Source organism: Hemitrygon akajei, unplaced genomic scaffold (genome assembly GCF_048418815.1).
Source record: "Hemitrygon akajei unplaced genomic scaffold, sHemAka1.3 Scf000055, whole genome shotgun sequence".
Lineage (NCBI taxonomy): Eukaryota > Metazoa > Chordata > Chondrichthyes > Myliobatiformes > Dasyatidae > Hemitrygon > Hemitrygon akajei.
The window spans coordinates 6208684-6231837 of NW_027331941.1; the positions used below are offsets into that span (position 1 = coordinate 6208684).

A 23154-nucleotide genomic window follows, 5' to 3' on the forward strand; every position below is an offset into this window, starting at 1 on the left:
TGATACCGGAAAAGTAGGTAATATATTATTCAAAAAGTGTCTAATCTGTAAATATCTGAAAAAAATTGATATAGGCAAAATATATTAGACAACTATTCAAAAGATATGAAACAGTTATTCATGAATAAATCACGAAAACATTGTATTCCCTTCGTTCTCCATAAAAAGAAAAGCTTGATCAGCTCTGGATGGTTGGAAGAAAGAAATAGATATAATAGGACTTGATAGGATAACTTAATACAATCCAAAAAAAATTACGAAATTGAAACCATATTTGCATTGTATGTTTAATATTGGATAAGTCATATTTCTATTCAGTTTAGTAAGTGCAAAGGGAAGCGAGGCCCCTAAGATAGAAGCCAAATAGAACCCCTGTGCAGACTCGCGCTCGCGGTTCACCCATCGTGGAAATTGTATTTCATCCAGATCTTATGTCCAGAACGTTAAATATCGAATATTAATTGCCCACTAATAGCATCTTAAATTCGGTATTGCCGAACCGCCATTTTCTTTTTTGATTTCTGTAAATATTTCTTACTTAACCTAGCATTTTTTATCTGCCATATCTATGAAGAAATTTTAGAGTCAATAATATCAATAAAGGATTTAGAAATGAAAACTGGTACCCCCCTGAAATAGATTCACAAATTTATGTGAAATAATCATCTTCATAGTATTAATTCTACCAATCCAAAGGGCAATGGGGACCATTTCGTAAGCAGTTGTTGAACGTGATCGATGAAGCGAAAAAGTTAACTTTTAATAGATCCTTATGCTTCTTAGTAATTTTATCACCCAAGTAAGTAATCAGTAACCAGTCTGAATGGTGATTGTCTACAGAATGGAGCTTCCATATTTAATGGGAAAAAGCTCACTCTAATTAAGATTCAATTTATAACCAGCAAAACTACAAAACTGAGTAAATAGTGATATTAATGCAGTGATGGATTTCTCTAGGTTAGCGATATATAGTAACAGGACATCTGCATGCAGTGATACCTTATGTAACCCATTCACACGAATAATGCCGACTATATTGGGTGAACCACGAAGAGCGATTGGCAAGGGTTCCAAGCCAATATCAAATAGTAAGGGACTTAAAGAACAGCCCTGTCTAATACCTCGAAAAAGCCTGAAAAAGGGGGATCTCTGATTATTGGTAAGTACAGAAGCCAAAGTTGTATGATATATCAATTTAATCTAAGTTGGCTAACTTTGAGGAGATGCGAAAGGATTTAGAAGGAGTGGTTTGGGACAATTCGTTTTCTGGGAAGGTTGTAATAGAGAAATGGAGGTTATTTAAAGGTGAAATTTTAAGGGTACAGAATATTTATGTTACTGTTAGGTTGAAAGGAAAGGTTAAAAGTTTGAGCGAACCATGGTTTTCAAGGGATATTGGAAACTTGGTTAGGAAAAAGAGAGAGATCTACAATAAATATAGGCAGCATGGAGTAAATGAGGTGCTAGAGGAATATAAAGAATGTAAGAAGAATGTTAAAAAAGAAATTAGAAAAGCTAAAGTTAGATTCGTGGCTGCTTTGGCAAAATCAGAAACCGTAACAGAAACTGTCTCGAGCCCAAGCAAAGCGATAATTAGTTCTCCATTCCAGAGATCTGCGGAAAATGGCGAGTTTGCTGAAGTGATCTCATTATCTCGGCCCAGTGGCTTGTTGACCGGGTTTACTGGTTTGGGCGAGGTCCAACAGAGCTAATTAATTCAGCAAAGGCGTGGAATGTGTTAACTTTCCACCGCATCCAATCGGAGAGTGTTTCAGGCTGGTCAGGTGACTTCGTGCCAGCAATATTGAATTGCGTCATTTGAACTCATAAAGACAGTTTTAAAATCAGGAAGTTCAAATGCAAAGCCCGGAGAACTCCGGAGATCACCCATCGCAAGAAGGAGCTCCCATGCCAGAGGCTGGAAAAGGAAAGGAGACGTCGTCTGGCCAACGGCAGGTTCCCTCCTTCGATGTTATAAGTTGGAAGAGTGGACTGAGTGAGTACAGCGTGTTTGCAAACTCGTTCAGTAGTAAGACCTGCACGGCTGGCAGGTGTTCGGGGGTTCGTGGTGTAACTGTCTGGGTAGGTTGAGAAGGGAAGTCCGAAATGGTAGCGGGGGTGGAGGGGGTGAGCTGTGCAGTCAGGGCAAAGCAGAGTGGGAATGAGAGGGGTTTGCAGTAAAGGGGAACATTGATAGAAGACGGGTGCGCCGAGATAAGCAAGTGAAGGAGCAGAGATAAGCAGGGAAGGGAGGCAGAAGGAAAGTGATAAGAGTGAACGGTTAAACGAGAAAGGAAGACAAACAGAAGAAACATAAGGCAAGCTACAGAGAGGCAGATGAGCAAAGAAACTAAAGATCACAAAGTCTGCAGTCTTGTGGATTTCAGTTCTCCTCGCGGTATTTCGGGACCGAGTGACCGAAGGATTACCCTGGTCCTGTGAACATGACCAACAATATCTCGTTTCTTTAGGTAACTGATAGCACCAGATTTTCCCGAATTTCCCGAATAAGCCTGGAAGACAAAGGGAGATCGAACTGCCTTTCAACATTAATTTGTACTTAATATCCCCATTCTCCGATGACTGTAATGACGTACGCGCATGGTCTGAGATCGGAAAGGTGGGGAGGTTTTAAACACAGAAGCGGTGTCAGGAGTTCAGGCCGGGTGGCGGCCAATAATGCAAACGGGATTGGAAGGAAAAGTTGATAAGTTCAAAGTAAATTTCAGTGAACTAAATCTCAGTGATGACACCACATACTAACCCGAGTTTCGTTTTTTTGTTGCGGGTATTCACAGTAAATAGAGAGAAAAAAAAAACAATCTATGAAAAACTGCTAAAAGACGGGCAAACAAAGAATCTGAAAGAGACAGCAAATGATATAAACATAAAAACTGAAAAATAATAAAGTTACAATAATTAAAATACATAGGTAATACATTTTGATAACATGAGTTATGGAGTCCTGGGAAGTGAGTCCTTAGGCGTAGTATCAATTCAGTATTGGAGTGTAAGACCACAAGACAAGACCATAAGATTAGACCATAAGACTCGGCCTATCGAGTCTGCTCCACCATTCAATCATGAGCCGATCCAATCCTTCCAGTCATTGCCACTCTCCTACATTCTCCCCATACCCTTTATTGCCCTGGTTCATCAAGAACCTATATCTATCTCTGCCTTTAAAACATTACCAATGACGTGGCCTCTACAGCCTCCAGTGGCACCAAATTCCATAGATTTACCACCCTCTGACTGGTAATCTCTCAGCATCTCTGCTCTAAATTGATGTCCTTCAATCATAAAGTCGTGCCCTCTTGTTCTAGACTCCCCTACCATGGAAAAAAAACTATGCCATATCTAATCTGTTCAGGCCTTTTAACATTCGAAATGTTTCTATAAGATCTCCCCTCATTCTCCTGAACTCCAGGGAACACAGTCCAAGAGCTGCCAGACTTTCCTCAAACGGTAACCCTTCCATCCCTGGAATCATTTTCGTGAATCTTCTCTGAACCCATATACAAGGTCAGTATATCCTTTCTAAAATAAGGAGTCCAAAACTGCACACAATACTTCAAGTTTGGTCTCATGAGTGCCTTAAAGCGCCAAAAGTTCACATCCCTGCTCTTATATTCTATACCTCTAAAACGAATGCCAACATTGCATTCACTTTCTTCACCATCGACTCAATCTGGAGGTTAACCAACAGGATATCTTGCAGAAGGACTCCCAAGACCCTTTGTATCTCTACATTTTGAATTCTCTGTGCATCTAAGTAATAGTCTGCCCGTTTATTTCTTTTACCAAAGTGCACGACCATACATTTTTCAACTTTGTATTTCACTTGCCACTTCTTTGCTTAAACCCCTAACCATCTAAGTCTCTCTGCAGACTCTCTGTTTCGTCAACACTACCCGCTCACCCACCTATATTTGTATCATCGGCAAATTTAGCCACAAATCCATTAATCCCAGAGTCCAAACAATTGGCATACATCGTAAAAAGCAGCGGTCCCCACACCGACCCCTGTGGAATTCCACTGGTAACTGGCAGCCAGCCAGGATAGGATTCCTTTATTCCCACAGTCTCATTTCATCAGATCAACCAATGCTCCAGCCATGCTAGTAACTCCCCTGTAATTCGATGGGCTCTTTTCTTGCTAAGCAACGTCATGTGCGGTACCTTGTCAAAGGCGCTCTGTAAATCCAAGTACATCACATCTACTGCATCCCCTTTGTCTACCCTGCTTGTAATTTCTTCAAAAACCTCAGTAGGTTGGTCAGGCAGGACTTTCCTTTCAGGAAACCATGCTGGCTTTGGCCTACCTTGTCATATGCCCCCAGGCACTCCTTAATCCCACCCCCAGCAATCGATTCCAACAACTTCCCGATCCCCATGTCAGGGTAATAAGTCTATAGATTCCTTTCTGCTGCCTCCCACCCTTCTTAAATAGCGGAGTAACATTTGCAAATTTTCCAGCCATTCGGTAAAGTGTTGAAGATGTCGATTCTTGAAAGATCTTTGTCAATGCCTTCGCAATCTCTCCTGCTACTCTCTTCAGAATCTAAGTGTGCATTCCATCAAGTCCAGGAGATTTATCCACCCTCAGACCACTTAGCTTCCTGAACACCTTTTCAGTTATAATTGTCAGTCAAAATACTTCACTTCCCTGACGCTCTTGAACGCCTGGTGTACTGCAGACGTCTTCCGCTGTGAGGAGTGATGCAAAGTATGTATTGAGTTACTCTTCCATCACTGCGTCTCTCGTTTTCTTTTGGTCGCATACCTACCCTCGACTCTCTTTTACCCTTTACGTACTTAAAAAAAAACTTCTATTATCTTCTTTGATATCAGTCGCCAGCTTCCTTTCATAATTCATCTTTTCCGGCCGAATGACCTTCTTAGTTTCATTCTTCAAGTTGTTCAAAGGTTCCCAATCCTCTATCATCCCACCACGTTTAGCTTTCCTGTATGGCCTCTCTTTTGCTCTTTGGCTCTGACTTCACCACCAGCCACGGTAGCGTCCTTCATCCATTCGAAAATTTCTTCTGATTTGGAATATATCTTTCTTGCAATTCCATCATTTTTTTTGCAGGAACTCCAGCCTTTGCCATTCTGCTGTCCTACCTGCTAGTGACCCATTCCAGTCAACTTTGGCCAGTTCCCCTCTCATGCCATTGTAATTTCCTTTATTCCATTGAAATACTCACACACTGTTTTGTGTTTTCTCCTTCTCAAAGTTCAATGTGAACCCGATGATATTGTGGTCACTGTTCCCGAAGGGATCCTTAACCTTCGGCGCTACTATCACATCCCGGTCATTGCCCAAAGTTTGCAAAGTGAGCCTGGTGCTTGAGCGATAATAATTTCCCGTAAGCTTGCTGGTGTCGGATTTAAGGTTCATTATCTCCTTCCTAGTAACAGGCGTGAAATGAAATCATGGCCAGGATGTTGGGTGTCATTGTTGCTAATGCCACGTTTGTCAAGGTTTATGTTCAGATACAGTCGCACGAAAACATGGAGACTCGGAATGATAGAGTTAAACTTAGGGATTAATTAGACAGATGAACTAAATCAAACATTGAATAACACAAAGGCACGGAGAACTAAAATCGAAACCAGAAACACTCCAATCTAAGATTACCATCGACGCATTACTCAACGGATAGCATTGCCCTTTTAAAAACATCCGAGGGCTGGGAGGAATTCGCACTCAACTCTCAAATATCAGACAAAAATAAACCACAAAACAAAAAATCAGGTTAATGAGGGCGTAATGCTAGCCCAGCCTGACCTCCGCTAAACGCCAACAAGACAAAGATACTATAATCTGAATGAAATCAGGATCTCCCAGTTGCCACCTATTTAAATTTTCATTCCCATTCCCATTCCCATTCCCCCACGTCAATCCGTGGCTTCCTTTACTGTCGCGATAAGCTCACACTCAGGCTGAAGGAGCAATACCTCACATTCCGTCTGCTTAATCTTCAACAGTCTGTTGGCATGGACATCGATTTCTGGAACTTTCAGTAAATGCCCCTTCACTCCCTCACCATTCCCCTTTCCTATTTCCCACTTCACCTTATCTCCTTACCCGCTTGTCTGGTATTCCTCTTCCTTCCCATTTGTCCATGCTCTTCTGTCCTTTCCTATCAGATTTCCAAAAGACAATCAGTCGATAAGACGTAGGAACAGAATTAGTCCAGCTGGCCCATCGAGTCTGCTTCGCCATTCAAACATTGCTGATACTTTACTCATCCTCAACACCAGTTCCCGGCCTTCTCCTCCTAACCTTTCATCCCATGTCCAATCAAGAACTTATCAATCTCTGCCTTAAATACACCCAACGACCTGGCCTTCACAGCAACACCACCCTTTGGCTAAACAAATTTCTTCGCAACTCTGTTTTGAAAGGGCGCCCCTCTATCCTTTTCTCCAGCTCCTTGTCTAATCCACCAGTCGAATTCACATCTCTGTGTTTCACCCCTTTTCACCATTTACCCGCAACCTTGTGTTTCTTCCTCCCCTCGCCTCATCTTCTTATCCTCACCCCAGCTTAAGACTCTGTACTATTTCCCATTGATGCTGCCAGGCCTGTTGAGTTCATCCAGGTGTGTGTGTGTGTGTGTGTGTGTGTGTGTGTGTGTGTGTGTGTGTGTGTGTGTGTGTGTGTGTGTGTGTGTGTGTGTGTGTGTGTGTGTGTGTGTGTGTGTGTGTGTGTGTGTGTGTGTGTGTGTGTGTGTGTGAGTGTGTGTGTTGCGTGTCTTTCCAGCATATGTAGATTTCCCTTCTGCATAAGTATCGTCTCGTGTTCGTGACAAATTGCCCGTCTCGGCAGTCCGTGTCGATGTGCTCAAAGGCGGGGAGTGCTGTACCGACGATGGATTGGGCTGTATGAACTGCAACTGCACTGTTGGTTTATCTTCCAATGTCAATGCCGATGCCGATCCCCCACGTCGTCCTGTTCCCGAAAAATTCACCCACCTGTGACCACAGAAATGAGGATGCCGTCTTCTGTGGTGGAGTTATCAACCCCAGACCAGGGTTAAACACACCGATCGCTTCCCACCGGTCACCCCTTTGTCCACACTGTGAGCAAAAACCCCACCCTTGTCGTGGGCACATAAAGCTCACCGGTGTCCTCCTTGCCTCTGGAGTCGTGTGTCTCCTGTGTTTCTTGTGTGTCTCTGGTGTGTGACTAATTAAAAAGTCAGCTGACCTTGTATATATCTCAGTGCGGAACACGAACTGTCCATCATATAGCTCCGCCTTTTAGTTTCCAAGGCAACTCCCAGGCTTTCTGTTCCTCTCTCTCTCTCTGAAAGAGCACCCACGCTGCTCGCTCTCTCCCTCCCTCTCTTTTAAAGGAGCAATCCGCATTAGAATAAGCCTTCAGATCTCGTGACACCTCTTTCCCTTTAGGAAAAACTTTGATGAACCAGCAAAATTTCTGTCTTAACTATCGATTATACAGCTTAAAGCACTACATGTGTAATTATCAGGTAACATGGCAAAGCATTACAAACTTCAACTTAACATCCAGACAAACAGTCTGCTATAACATTGTCTGTACCCTTCACGTGGTTTATTTCCATGTAAGATCAGACTCCAGTTAAGCAACCTTCTATTCTTATCCTGCATGTTACTCAGAAACACTAATGGATTATGGTCAGTGTAAGCTACAAGTGGTTTCTGCGCAGGACATATGAAGACATCGAAATGTTGCAATGCTAAAATGAATGATAGCAACTCTTTCTCAACAGTGGCGTAATTTTCCTGATGCACAGTAAATTTCTTTCAGAAATAAGCCACTGGATGTTCAATTTCATCCTCATCCGTTTGCAACAATACTGCCCCAGCAGCTTCATCCCTGGCGTCGACTGCGATTGGAAGTAGTTCATTGAAATCAAGTGCTTTGAGCACAGGTTGATAACATAGAATGGTTTTCAGGCGCTCAAATGCCTCTTGGCAAAAGTCGTTCCACGCAAATCTTTCTCTCTTCCCTAGGAGTTTCGTTAGGGGGAGAGCGATGTCTGCGAAGTTCTAACAAAACTCTCGGTAATACCCCGCCATTCCTAAAAAATCCTTCGTAACGCTTTCTTACCCGTCGGAACGGGAACCTCAGCAACACATCTGAAAGTTGGCGTGTACAGGTGCCGGTTGGCCCTGGCCTACTGCACAGCCAAGATACGTGACAGTGGCGTGGCCAAATTCACTTTTAGCAAGGTTTACAGTTAAAACTGTCTAAGAAAGCCGTTCGAACAGTTTCTCTGCTGCTGAGATATGGTCCTCCCAGATGTCATTCCATACAACCAAGACATCAATAAAAGCCCCTATATTTTCTAAACCTTGAATAACTAAATTCATCATCCTTTGGAACGCCCCTGGAGCATTTTGCATCCCAAAGGGTAAAACGTTGTACTCACACAATCCAGATGGTGTCACAAATGCAGATATTTCTTTAGCCCTTCCTGTTAAAGGAACACACCAGCAACATTTCAACAGGTCAATCTTTGTAAGGTATTTAGCCTTCCCCACTCTGTCAATACAGTCATTCACTCTTGGGATGGGATAAGCATCTGTCTGAGTTACTGCTTTAACTTACCTGTAATCAGTACAGAATCTCATACCCTCATCCGACGTAGGGACTATCATGCACAGTGACGCCCAGTCTGAAATGGTTGGCTAATTATGCCAGCTGTTAGCATGTATTCAATTTCTTGTTCAACCATTTTATTTTTGTCTTGGTTCATTCTGTAAGGGTGCTGCTTAATGGGATCGACTTTATCTACAATTACGTCATGCACCGCAGCCATGTCCGCTCTTAGAATGTCAGGGAATAAACCTTTAGACTTGTTAATTAAGCTCTTGTTGCTTTGTTGCTTTGACTGCAAATGTTGAGTCTTTCCATCAAGACTTTTCAAAACATCAGAATTTCTGAGTCTTTTGGAAACGGCAGGGAGGCCTGGTATCCCAGTAACAGACACCACAACCTCCTCCGTTGTCATAACAATGCTCACAGGTGCACGTTCGGAGTCATGACAACCCGTGATCAGATTTATGTGGACGAGCTGGGTAGCCTTTCTCCATCGACCAGGAGCTCTAATAACATGATTTCAGGAATCTATTTTCATAATTATTTCATATGGCCCACTAAATCTCGCTTGAAGGGGGTTGGTAAGGAGAAGGAACACCTTCAAGACCCTTTCTCCAACATGTTTCATGTTTATCTGAGAGTGCTGTAAATTCCGCTTCGCAAGGTCACAAGCCTTGTTAAGTCTGTCTCTGAATTCAGAAACACAACTAAGCACGCTCATACCTACATTCTGACCCGACCATTGCTCTCTGAGTAGGGTCAAAGGTGACACAATGTGCTTATCTCTCAACTCTTTAACTATCCACTGGAATGTTTCTGAAGTAAAGTTACTACCCTGGTCAGAGTGGATTTCTTTAGGTCGACCTACCAGTGTGAAAAATTTTATAAATGGTTTTTACCACAGTCTTGCAAGAGTTCACAACATCCTTTCTTTAATTAGGCCAGTAGAATTCCTTCATAATCCTGTTTACTGTCTCCCTGACCCCAAAGTGTCCAACTAAAGGCACACTATGTGTCATGTTTAACATTTCAGCCCTGTAAACTTTCGGGACCACAACTTGATGTTCAATGGCCTACTCCTCACTTGCAGGCACAGTAGGTGATCTCCACTTCCTCCGTAACACACCGCCCTTAAAATAATATCCTACCGACTCTCTCTAATGCTCCTCTTCTGTGATAGCTGTCTCCTTCAACACAGCAATTTCAGAATATCGACTTTGTTCTGCTATAAATTCATCCCTGGACAAGGACAAACCTTTCTCATCCTCCTAACTACCCAAATCCTGAGGTAACATGGAAGGTAGAAAAGCCTCTGACAAATTCTCACAAGTTAAACCCCTGTCTTTGCTAAATGCATCCGCAGCCTTTCTAGACATGCTTCGGGCTGCTGCGCACATCAGTATCTGTGTGTGTGTCAACAGCAACAAGCTTGCTTGTTAGCTGTACAGCTGAATAAACTTCACCCTGGATAGGTGCCAACCTAATGTTCACCAAACTCAGTACCATCACTAAGCTTACGAAGACCATGTTTACGTTTTGAAAATTTCCAAACAACCCATCTATTCTGTTCTTACGACTTTTAACTCGATTCGTCTCTATAGTGACCCAGACAGGGGCTCTTTCAAAGCCAAAACAATCCTTTCTCTCCACATCGCAATCGTGATAAACAGCTCCAAAACCTTGAAGGTGTTTACTTCCTACTGTGAAAACAGAATTCAACAGAGTTTCACATACTTTTACAGGTCATTGTCCTGCAAGCAGGGTCAAAGGTCGCGAAACCAGTCCAAACTTCCCAAGTTCTTTGTTTAAAAATCCAGAAACAGCACCTCTCTCAATATTTCCAATAACTTTCACATCACAAACTTTTAACTCATCACCAACTTTTAGAACACTGTCTAACACAAGTAGCTGAGAATCCTCAATTTTCACTGGCACCAAGGTTAGCCCTTTATTCACTGAACCATATCCATCTGGCTCAAAAAGACTGCATTCCTTTTCAGACGAGTCAGACACCTCAGACCTTAACTGAGTTACAACACAAGGTTCAACACCCTGGGAATTCCCAGGTGCTTCAGCAACCTGAACACAGGCAATCGCGACAGCTGCCTCTTCTAGGCTTTCAATGCCAGTCCCAGTTTCAAATTCCAGGATCCCCTGATCCTCCCAGCTACTCACTGGGAAACTCACATCCGGAGTAAACTCGACCTTGTGTATTAAAACAACCTCGTCTGCTAACCTAGCAGACTCCCGCAAGGTAGTGGAGTCCTTTTCAGCTCGGTATGCCCTTACATCATCGTTAACACACTTCTTAAATTCTTCAATCACAACCTGCTCTTTTAAGCTGTCCAAACTCTCAGTAACCCCTTCCGCAGTATACCAGGGATTGAAGCACACCTGTTTGCCATGGGCAAACGCCACATAAGTTTGGCGCCCGGACTTCCTTAAATCTCTATACGCCTCCGGAACCAACTCATGGACTTTAAGCACAGCATCTTTCACTGTATCATAATTCCTTGACTGTTCAATGGTCAGGGCAGAAAAAGCCTGCTGAACCTTCCCCTTCAACACACTTTATAACATGACAGCCCACTCATCCCCCGGCTATTTCCGACTCTGGGCCACCTTTTCAAAGTGTAGGAAATACCAGTCGACTTCAGCTTTATCAAAGGGCGGTACTAACTTAATATTTTTGGCTGATAATAAACGGTACCACCAGGTCCTTACCCCTAGCTGCTGCTTGATCCTATAGCTGCCACATCCCCCTCTCGAACTGTCACTGTTTTCTGCCTCTTTGGCCTCGAGCTGTTTTAATTTCAACTCATACTCGTACTTCAGTTTTGCTTAATGAAGGTGAACCTCAGCCTCAGTAAGTACTTTACCTTCAGCAAACATTTCCAACACCTCGTCTTCAAATTTTCCCTCGCCTACATAATGCTGGGATATTAACAGCGGTATCTGACCCTTCTTCTTTCGAGTGATCACCTAAACCTTTAATTTACGAGAAATTCCCAACAGTACATCCCTCTTAGCATCATCCAACGCATCCGGGGTTGGTTCTGCCACAAACTGATTAACCTCAAACTCCATTTCTGCTGATAATCAATTCACATAAATCAATCAAAGGGAATTTTCCCAATCAAATCAACTAGTCAATCAAGCCCACAACAAATTTTACAAGGGCTCCCACCATTTTTTTGTTCATCTCCGGGACGAAGGCCAAATTTGCTCATATCCCGGACAAATCCCCCAATTTGTTACGTACCCCGTAACGGGTTAAAAAGAAGCAGAAGCAATGGACACAACTGGAGTCTGAGTCTTCCGTTATAAACTCTATTTCATTAGTAACTACTTGAATAAAGTAATATAAAACGAGGTAAAGTCAACAGGTTATCAGAGCATATATAATAGGTGGGTAAATAAGATTCCCAATCCTCCCCAGCTCAGTCTTACGGTGGTTTGGTATAATCAGATCAGTTCTGGAACATGATTTGAGTAGAGTTTGAGAGTGAGAGAGTTAAAGTGTTGGTTTATCTTCCACGTCATCCTCCTGTTCCGGAAACTTATTTAAAAGTCACCAACTTGTGACCACAGAAATGAGGATGCCGTCTTCTGTGGTGGAGTTATCAACCCCAGATCAGGGTTAAACACACCGATCGCTCGCCACCGGTCACTCCTTTGTCCACACTGTGAGCAAAAACCCCACCCTTGTCGTGAGCACATAGAGCTCACCAGTGTCCTCTTTGCCTCTGGAGTCGTGTGTCTCCTGTGTGTCTTGTGTGTGTCTGGTGTGTGACTAATTAAAATTTCAGCTGACCTTGTATATATCTCAGTGCGGAACACGAACTGTCCATCATATAGCTCCGCCTTTTAGTTTCCAAGGCAACTCACAGACTCTCTGTTCCTCTCTCTCTCTGAAATAGCACACACGCTGTTCGTTCCCTCCCTCTCTTTTAAAGGAACAGTCCACTTTAGAAAAATCCTTCCGATGTCGTTACAGGAGAAGAAGCGAGAAAGCAATAGAGACACTGAAAAAGAGATAGAAGAGAGAGAGGGAGAGAGAGGGGGAAAGGGAAAGAGAGAGAGAGAAAGAGAGACAGATACGGGCAGAGCGACAGACAGAGATTCAGAGAAAGATAGAAAGAGAGTCAGATACGGGCAGAGCGACAGACAGAGATAGAGAAAGATAGAAAGAGAGAAAGTAATGGGGACACAGAGGAGATAGAGAGAGAGAGAGAGAGAGAGAGAGAGAGAGAGAGAGAGAGAGAGAGAGAGAGAGAGAGAGAGAGAGAGAGAGAGAGAGAGAGAGAGAGAGAGAAGGAAGGAGGAATGGATGGGACCACGATAGGAACTGGACAACGCATTCAAATATCTACTGCGGCACACTGAACTCATTATTCTGTAGTTTTTGTGTTACCGTTATGCAGGTCTTATCTGAGAGCAAGAATCACTTTGCCAGCGGGTGTATCAAGAAGGAATAAGACAGTTCCATCGCTGCTTCCATCCTAAGCAAGGAACAAGTTGATCCTTTTTCGGAGAATGGAGATAACACGACTATTTTCATGGATTCTGATCCTCGTTTCTACCACGTGCCATCTGAGTAAGTCTCTATTTTAAATTCAAGACCACGGGTAAGAATTTGTGAAATTTGCAAGCGATTGTGCACAGTGGCCTTATTTTACCACTGACCCTTATTCAAAAGCTGGATCCTGACAGAGGTGTGGCCGGTATTTCCAGGTATTGCAAGGAATACGTTCCACTAAATCCAGTTAAACAGACCCCTTAATAATTCCAATGTTTAAGAAGCGAAATCGCAACTTTTGCAATCCAGTTGGGAACATATTTCCTAAATTTTGGTAAAATCCAGGTCGGATCCATTGGATCACCACACACACTCGAGTCACTCTCCTGCGATTTGTCCACCCATCTGGCATCATCCCGTCCTAAACCCGGACATGTCAAGTCTGCCCCCAGGAACGCGGAGAGGGTGTGCGTCGAATTCATAAGGGGGCGAACTAAGCCTCTCCCGCGCACATTCCTTAAGAGCTCGACACTCCGTTCTCATCTCTCCTGTGATTGATAAGTTGGAAATTTTCAGGGCGGTAGGAGAGGGGTGCGAAGCAGATTGAGGGATCCATGCGGGCAACAGAGCCCAGCGCTTCTATCCCCCTGTTAATGATCGGAGTGTGATGGGGAATTCTTCTGTAATCTGTTCCTGACAATTTCCAGTTCTCACTGTGATACGGCGTGCTGAGATAAAGTACCGGATGGAAATCCCACCCACTATGGCCTCACTATGCTGTGTTCCGATACTGACTATGTCTGGTACCTTTGAGATTCTGTGAGAAGCCTCGGCGGTATCGATTTCATCCGGCGGGTGTTGAGTACATGGAATGTACTGCCGGAGAGCATGATGGGATTAGAGTCATGGTGGTCACTTCAGAAGAGTATAAACTTTATATGAATCTGTTGTTGAATACCAGGACCGCACCTTCGGAAGGATGTGATAGCACCAAGTGTAGTGGGAGGAGGATTCATTGCCTGGGGAGACAAGGTTCGGTCATTTGATTGTTTACTCCGGAGTTGACAGGGACGTGGCTGAAACATATTCTGAAAGGAATATTATTTTAGAATCGACCGCAGAAAACCCTTCTCCATCTCAGAAGCAGATAAACTGGAGCTGGGAGATCTAAGGATAGAAGATTTAGTGCGGTCCTGCGGGATCCATTCTTCACCCAGACAGGAGTGAGCATCTGGGACACACTACTGGGGATCAGCAGTGGAAGCAGATTTCCGAACATCATTCAGGAAGTGTCCAGACGTAGAACTGAATCACCCAGGCATTGCTATCTACCGCTGAACTGCTGAAAGATGGGGTTGGTATAGGTGGGGGGCCAAAATCCGACTCTTCGACAATTGGGGGTCAGAGAGTCATAGTGTGACACGGCACGGGAACAACCGGCCATTAAGGTGGAGAGGCCAATCGGAGTTTGGTTCGTGTCCCGCCATTGAAGTCCTGTCTTTGTTTACTCGCTGGTTACCATCGTGATGTTGGCGACGATGGTCACATGACTATGATTGTTCTTTACTTTTCTCCCCCCGAAGGAAGTGGGTTGCCACCGCATTCCTCTGGACAATTCCTTTACAGGCCGGGTGACCCCAGGCATTCCTGCCCACCAGCTGCTGCAGCTGCTTCAGGTGACCCTGATCGGGTAGCTAAGCAGGTTCGACATTTGTCCCCCGGGTGGTCTGCAGGCTGGCGAAGGGAGAGAGACTTTTACAAGTCCTTGAGTGGAGACCTATCTGCAGCCTGTCTATGTCTGTCCATGTACCTGTGCAATGACGCTTCAAATTTCCTCGTTGCGGCGGCTCCGTCCGGGTCATATGAAAGCATATCCTCTGTGGTGGAAAATTCCCGCGTGGTTTCCCATTAAATCACCTTCAACCCCAAACCTTGTTCTTCATGATGCATCAAACCTCGGGAAAGGACTGTGGGCTGTCTCGCTCTTTATGCCCCTCTTAAGCTTATACAACTCTAGATATCACCTGTGTCTCTCCCTCTCCCTCCGCCCCGCGGTCCCAACACACACACGGTCAAACGAATAACGTCCTGTCTTGTTGAACCCTTCTGCATAACGCAGCTCTCTGATTACAAGTTTCTATCCGTTTCCAGGTCGGGGGAATGCTTCGAACAGTGGGGATGACGTCATCATACTGAGCATGATGGAGAACTCTGCTGCTTACGTCTACACCCAGAGCGACGAGTCCGACATGTTGGCCATCGAATATCTCGCAAAGGAGTGTGAAATTAATGAAAACCTTGACGACGCATGGAAGGAGGCAGTTAAGAAACGAAAAAACGACCCGCGGCTGAGCAAGGTCCCAGTGCCCCGGGGGCTCAAAGAAGAACACGTGGTGGCCATAATTGCCTATACGCTTGAGACTGAATTGTATAGGCAGTTCAACGCGGCCCTGAGGTTGTACGGGGCCAACGACTCGGTGTACGCTGAGAAATTTCCCTTCAAAAGTTTCCAGTACCTTCTATCCATTGCCCTCGAGAGACTGAGAGAGGAGTTGGGTAAACCACCCCAGCCGACCTACAGAAGAATGACAATAAGGTCCACTGGTAAGGTGGGATCCAGAATGAAATTTGGCTATTTTGCTTCGTCCTCTCGCAACAAAGAGCTCGAGGAATTCGACAGAAAAACAATATTTACAATTTCCTCTCAGTACGGTGCCCAGATGCAAAATTACTCGGTATCCCCTCATGAGGAAGAGGTTCTGATTCCTCCATATGAAGCGTTCATAATCACGAGTTGCCAACCGCGTCCTGACGGAGTTGATATTTCTCTCCAAACGGACGGGGAGGCTGGGAACCCGGTACGGGTGGAGAGAGGTAGTGAAAGCGAGATGATTGTTCTGCGGTGTGAGGGGACCGCCATTTTCCCAATGGCGTGGCTGTGCATCCTGTCGCTGTTGGTTCACATTTCGCTGTAATTTGCGGGCGGAATGCTCGATCCCCGGTTCGTGCTTCAGCTGAGATTACTATAACGTATGGGGGTGGAGGGTGGGTTAATTAACAGATTCGCTAAAGAGCAGCCTCCGCGTACAGCAAAAGGTAGTCAAACATTTCCTGTCCCAGAACCATCGTCAGATTGTGTATGAATTCCCAAAACAGATGCCTCAGGGAAACTGGGTTGAGAAGTGGCAGATGGAGTTCAACCCGGATAAGTGTGAGGTGGTTCATTTTGGGAGGCCAAATATGATGGCAGATTATAGTATTAATAGTAAAACTCTTGGTAGTGTGGAGGATCAGAGGGATCTTGGGGTCCGAGTCCATATGACGCTCAAAGCTGCTGCTCAAGTTGACTCTGTGGTTACGAAGGCATACAGTGCATTAGCCTTCATCAGTCGTGGGATTTTTAAGAGCCGAGAGGAAATGTTGCAGCTATATCGGACGCTGCTCTGACCCTATTTGGCATACTGTGCTCAGTTCTGGTCGCCTCACTACAGGACGGACGTGGAAACCATGGAAAGGGTGCAGAGGAGATTTACGAGGATGTTGCCTGGATTGGGGAGCATGCCTTATGAGAATAGGTTGAGTGAACTCAGCCTTTTCTCCTTGGAGTGACGGAGGATGAGAGGTGACCTGATAGACGTGTATAAGATGATGAGAGGCATTGACCGTGTGGATAGTCAGAGGCTGAAATGGTTGCCACAAGAGAACACAGGTTTAAGGTGCTGGGGAGTAGGTACAGAGCAGATGTCAGGGGTAAGTTTTTTTTACTCAGAGTGTGGTAAGTGCGTGGAATGGACTGCCGGCAACGGTGGTGGAGGCGGATACGATAGGGTCTTTTAAGAGAGTTTTGGATAGGGACATGGAGCTTAGAGAAGTAGAGAGCTACGGGAACGCCTGGTCATTTCTAAGGTAAGGACATGTTCGGCACAGCATTTTGGGTTCAAGGGCCTGTATTGTGCTGTAGGTTTTCTATGTTTCTGTGTTTCTATAATCCGGTAAGGACATCCTTATAAGATGATGAGAAGAATTGGTTAAGTGGATAGTCAGAGGCAATTTCCCTGGGCTGAAATGACTAGTACGAGAGGACATAGTTTAAAGGTATAGAGGAGATCTCAGGGTTTCTTTTTTTTACGCAGAGAGTGGTGAGTGCGTGAAGTGGGCTGCCGGCGGCAGTGCGGGAGGTGCAAACGACAGGGTTTTTCAAGATTACTCCTGGATGGCTGATGGAGCTCAGAAAAATAGAGGGCTATGGGTAAGACTAGGTAGTTCTAAGGTTCAGCACAGATTTGTGGGCGGAAGGGCCTGTATTGTTCTGTACGTTTCCTATGTTTCTATAAAACTCGGCTGTGTAAGGTATATCTGACACAGCTCCTACCTTCTAAGGTCCGACTTCTAAGGAGAACATTTCACTTGCTGTCTTGACCACGCTAGCCACCAAAGCGTTAACTTTTAGCGTCCGTGTACATTTGCAATCTGATCTACTCCCAGGAATTTGTCTCTCGCTGCTTATTGTCCTGCTTGTTGTCCTCAGTCCTCACAACCACCTCCACACACACACACACACACACACACACACACACACACACACACACACACACACACACACACACACACACACACACACACACACACACACACACACACACACTCTCCTCCTCCTACTCTTCCCGATTACATTACACCTGCTTCTTTGCGGCGTGTCTCATTTATCGCGCAATATCGTCCTGCGGCAAAATTGGAACTCACACTGGTTTAAGGAGAGTGAACTGGACAGGCTTCAAGCTTGTTGACTCGGCCACTGCAAATGCATCACAGAGATAGAATATCCAATTGCAGTTTTATTTTTGTTTTTTTTTAAGCGTGTAACTGATGGGAAGACGATGCGCTCAGTTGGCATTGTATTCCGTTCATCTTGTATCGAATAAAGAGACCATCGAGTGCATGTTTGTGGCCTCCTGCTGTGTGGCAGCCCATCCGCTGCAAAGCCCGAGGTCTTTCTGCGTTCAGATTTTATTATCTCACACCACTGTTGTTTTTACGTCGCCGATGGAATATAATCCAGAGAAGTGCAGGCGAATGTATTTTGGGAGCTCTGAGGAGGCTGACCAATACACAGCGAGAGGCGAGGCAGAATCCTGAGACTAGATCAAAGTCCCGATGTTATTTCAGTTTCTGTCGCATTTTAGCACAGACAGCCGTCGTAAATTTAAATTTTAGATGTTATATGTTATGTGTGTGTGTGTGTGTGTGTGTGTGTGTGTGTGTGTGTGTGTGTGTGTGTGTGTGTGTGTGTGTGTGTGTGAGTGTGTGTGTGTTTGGGTGGGGCGGGGGGTGGGATGGGCTTTCATATGCGTCTGTGATTTTCACAATTCCCTGCAAACACTGGAGTCCTAAAATCTCAGGAGATCAACAGTTTCTGACTTACACAAACCATACCTCCAGGCACCAGCAATAATTTCACAATGATGGTCACTTATCTCACGTTTCTTCCCCTTTCTGATGCTTGGTCTGAATAACAACTGAATCTCTCAACCATGTCTGCCAGTAGTTACGCTCTTAATTGCTCCCTCCCGATTGGCTGCTTAGGTATTTCTGCATGAACTAACAGGTGGAGAGGTGTATCCAAAATCTGACAACTGAGAGTGCACGAATTGAAACTTTTTTCACAACAAAACCGTTTAATATACGGGGCGCAATGTTGCTTTATTTAGGGTGAACCTGGATTATTAGGTACATTTTTAAAGAGGATCCTGCTAGTCGGAAATTTTGTGCTTGCTATTTTGCAGAATTTTAATTACATTATGTTATCTGTTATCGATTTGTCAATCTAGTTCCTGCTGATAAATTCACATCGTAGATTCCAAGGTCTATAAACGCTTATTCCGAGGGTCTACTCTGGACATATTATTGAAATAAAAATATAAAAAAAGCCTCAATTAATTATCATCCATTTACTGCATGTGTTTTTTTTATTGATTAATCCTAAACTGCCCGTCTAAAACGTGTTTGTCCGTTAATATCAATTACCGTCTTGGTTAGGGTCCGAGATCATTCGAGCGAATGGAGGACCACGGGGTGACTGAACAAAAAGTGATGGTAGACGGACAGTCGTGAGCAATAGCATCCAGATTTATCGTGAGCCTATCACGAGTGTTCACCCTGTGGACAGTGGACGGACCAAGAAATACAGAATGCCAAATATCTACCATGTACAAAGCCACGATTTATCACAGACCGGTTATTCAGGGGACTATTCAGGTAGCGAGAAACGGGTGACAGTAATCACTTTCAACCAGATTTTTCAAGAAAAGCGTTTCCCTTCACGGACGCCTACTAGGGACAAAGACCGTCCCTCCTTGGCGGAACACTGCCCAATAGTGCCTTAATGGAACAGACCAGTGCAGATAGGGAAGCAAATGTTCCCTGAATATTTGCCGGATTTCTGACTCTTTTTCCTGAGAACATCTCCTCCCAATTCATGTTTCCAAGTTTCTGCCGAACAGTATCGTATTTCCCCCTACCCCAATTGAATGTTTTACTGTATTTTCTGCCCCCTAATCCTTCTCCGGACCACGACCAACAAAACATTCTCCCACCGAGAGATCTGATACCTGACCAGGCTCATTTCCGAAGACCAGATTACTTCGACGCTAAACCAGAGTACACTCGGGTCAGCAGTAGGACAGTCTGCTCCTGACTTCCAGCTCAATTCCTCTCGCCTGTTCCATGTCCAGCAAGACGCTTTTCCAAAGGACCTAAAGCAACTAAAATATTTGGTCTCAACTAATCTACATCCGTTCACTGAATGCGAGTCTTCTGATCAAGTGCAAACCGTCCGTCGAATAAAGGTTCGTTCGGACGTATAAATCTCCAGTTTCCTTATTTAATACCCTGGTTCGTATTTTTTTTTAAACTTTGATGCTGTTATGTATTAGATCTTTGTGCTTTTCTCTGCAAGCTGTTTTTTTTTTTGGGGAAATTAAAGGAAAGCAGGGGAAAGCGCAGCGGCCATCGTCGCAAAGGTCGTTTTCTGAGTGGACAGAGGCAGGGGGATGATCTTTCGGGTCTTGGCGGCTTCAGAAAGGAGAGGGGTTCACTCAGAGAAAGCAGAGGAAAGAAAAGCGCAAGTTTCCTTTCTCCTCTTCTTCAAGTCAGCTCGGCTGTGTTGGGCCGACACGTGGGGTATGTGGGAAGGCAGAGAGGCCTGCAATATCTCCAACCGCTACAACTGCGAGAAGCGCACACAGCAGCAGCTTCCCACAAACCTCGTTGAGGTGCGGGAGCTGGAACTGGATTATTCGAAGGAGAAAGAGGTGGTCGATAGGACTGATACAGGAGGTTGCTACATCCAAGGTGCAGGTCACAGGATACTGTGTGTCGTTCAGGAAGAGGGAAGGGTTTAAGGAGCCAGTGCAGAGTACCTCGCTGTTCCACCTGAACAACAGGTATATCACTTTGGATACTATCGTGGTGCGGGCGGTTTGGGAAGTGACCTAACAGAGGAAGGACACAGTGGTTGTGTCTCTGGCGCTCAGTCTGCCTCTGGGACTCAGACGGGAAGAACAGGCAAGCCGCGATGATCGGGGATTCATTAGTTAAAGGAGGCTCTGTGGGCGATGACGAGATTCGCGGGAGGTATGTTGTCTTCTGGGTGTCACGGTCCGGGATACCTCGGATCGAGATCACAGCATGATGAAGAGGGAGGGGTAACAGGGGCAGGACGAGTGACGAGATTCTGCCAAGTGCATTTGGGAGTTAACTGCTAAGTGTTGCGAACGGATAGGCATCTGTTAGTCTCGTGAGACCATGAATTTGCGCCTTGGAAGGATTTTCCAGGGTTGTATGGGAGACCGGCAGTTGCCCAAGCTGCAGGCCTTCCCCTCTCCACGCCACCGATGTTGTCCAAGGGAAGGGCACTAGGACCCGTGCAGCTTGGCACCGGTGTCGTCGCAGAACAATGTGTTGTTAAGTGCCCTGCTTAAGGACACACACGCGCTGCCTCAGCTGAGCCTCGAACCGGTGTTCTTCAGGTTACTAAGGCCATGCCTTATCCACCAGGCCATGCGCCAGCACAAACATTGGGTGACGTGATTCGTGTCTCCCGTCTCTTCCCATTCCCTTCCTACGTCATCCAATAAGGTTCATCCTTTAATGTTTCCATCTACTAACTCCCAGTATCTCACTTCATCGCCGCTGCACGATCCAATTTGCATCACACCAACTCCCGCTCCTCCACCAGGACGCACCTCACGTCGTCCAGATTGCAATCCTGCGCGAGCCTACCATGTTTCTCCCGGCTTCCGCCTTTTCTTTCTAGTCCCTTGGAAGTGTCTTGTCCCGGAATGTCGAGTCTTTGCTCCTTTCCATAGAAGCTGAGTTCTTCCAGCATGTCGAGCGTGTCGCTGTGTATTTACGTCATCCACAAGCTCTCTGGCAATTGTGATGGTTTGAATATCGATTTATCTACTTTCCAGTAATAATCCCACCACCCCATCCCCCGCCTCCATTTCTCCATTTCTCAAACTAGTTCTCCCCACACTGGTTACCCGATGACCACTGCTTTTCACCTCACCTCCTCCTTACAGTTCATTGGTTGCCATCTTCCTTCGCTTTATCCTGTGATCCACGGCCCTGTCCCATTAGACTCCCTGCATTTTCAACCCTTCACCTCTTCCAACTGTCACCTTCTTCATTCACGTCACCTATGACAGCCACCTTAAATGTCACCTGCTCTTGCCTCTCAGCTGTCACTTTCTACTGATCATACCCCCCGCCCCTTTGTTTTATTATTCGCGCATCGGCTGGTATAAAGCAGAGAGGGCCAGTCGGTTTGCGGGTACTGGGCACCGACTTTGCTCCTGTGCCTTGTGATTGGCTGACTCTTTACGGCAATGCTGGTGTGCACGAGCGCCCTCCGCTGGCGTGGGAAGTTGTGCCTCCTTTTGTTTTTTCAGACACAATGTCATTGAACAGCGTTCCGCGAATGAGGGATTATCTTTGTACCCTAGTAGACGTCCGTGAAGGGAAATGTTTTTCTTTGATAATCTGGTCACTCGTTTCTCACTACCTGAGTAGTGTCCTGAATAACCGGTCTGAGAAAAATTGTATCAAAAACTGTTAATCTCCTGAGATTTTAAAACTCCAGGTTTATAGGAAATTGTGCAAAACACAGACGTGCATGAACACCTCCCCCCCCCCAACACTCACACACAACCGCATGAACCATACATTTTTCAGGCGGCTATGTGTGCTAAAATGCTATAGTAACTAAAACAGCGTCTGTACTTTGATCTCGTCTCGGGAATTTGCCACTCTCTGTGTATTGTCCAGCATCGTTACAGCTCCCAACGTTCATTCGCCTGCACTTCTCAGATCAGATGTCACCAGCGCGGTACAAACGATAGTGGTGTGAGAAAATGAAATATGAACGAAAAAGCTGTGGGGCTGTACAGCGGAGCGGGTGCTGGTGCCGCACAGCACAAGACCACAGACATACTCTCGGTGCTCTCTTAATTTGACACAAGAGGAACAAAATATAGAGCCGACCGAGTGCATCGTCTTCCCCTGAGTTACGCTAAAATGCCCGCAACTGGAGGTTCCAAATCTGTGATGTATTTGCATTGGCCGGGTCAACAAGCTTGGAGCCTGTCCAGTTCACTTTCCTTAAACCAGTCTGAGGTCCAGCTTTGAAATATAAGATATCCCGAAACCATTTACACCCCATGGGTTTGGACGTGTATTTAAGAAGGAATGCTCGTCAATAATAGCATCGCCGAGGGAACAAGAATAAAGCTGCTGTTGCAAGCACCGCCGATGCCCCATACGCTATAGTAATCTTAGCGAAAGTGTTGGCGCGTGGCCAAGTGGCTAAGGCGTCGGTCTAGTGATCTGAAGGTCGCTAGTTCGAGCCTTGGCTGAGGTTGAGTGTGTGACACACATTAACCTCTGCGACATCGGTGCTAAGCTTTATGGGCCGTAATGCCCTTCCCTTGGACAACATCAGTAAAGGGGAAGCGGTAAAGGGGAGGACAACATCCAAGGG

General features: G+C 45.3%; 1 protein-coding gene across 1 annotated transcript; it reads left to right on the plus strand.

The window, feature by feature from the left end:
* Positions 1–1867: 1867 nt before the first annotated feature.
* LOC140721434 (erythroblast NAD(P)(+)--arginine ADP-ribosyltransferase-like) lies at positions 1868–18390 on the plus strand. Its single transcript, XM_073036255.1, has 3 exons — positions 1868–1996; positions 13021–13193; positions 15267–18390. The coding sequence occupies exons 2-3, from the start codon at positions 13133–13135 to the stop codon at positions 16088–16090; spliced, it is 885 nt and encodes a 294-aa protein (XP_072892356.1). The 5' UTR covers positions 1868–1996; positions 13021–13132; the 3' UTR covers positions 16091–18390.
* Positions 18391–23154: the final 4764 nt, after the last annotated feature.

Coding starts and splice junctions, on each gene's coding strand:
- LOC140721434 (XM_073036255.1), top strand. CDS start 13,133: ATGGAGATAACACGACTATTTTCATGGATTCTGATCCTCGTTTCTACC. Junction 13,194..15,266: donor TTCTACCACGTGCCATCTGA/GTAAGTCTCTAT, acceptor ATCCGTTTCCAG/GTCGGGGGAATGCTTCGAAC.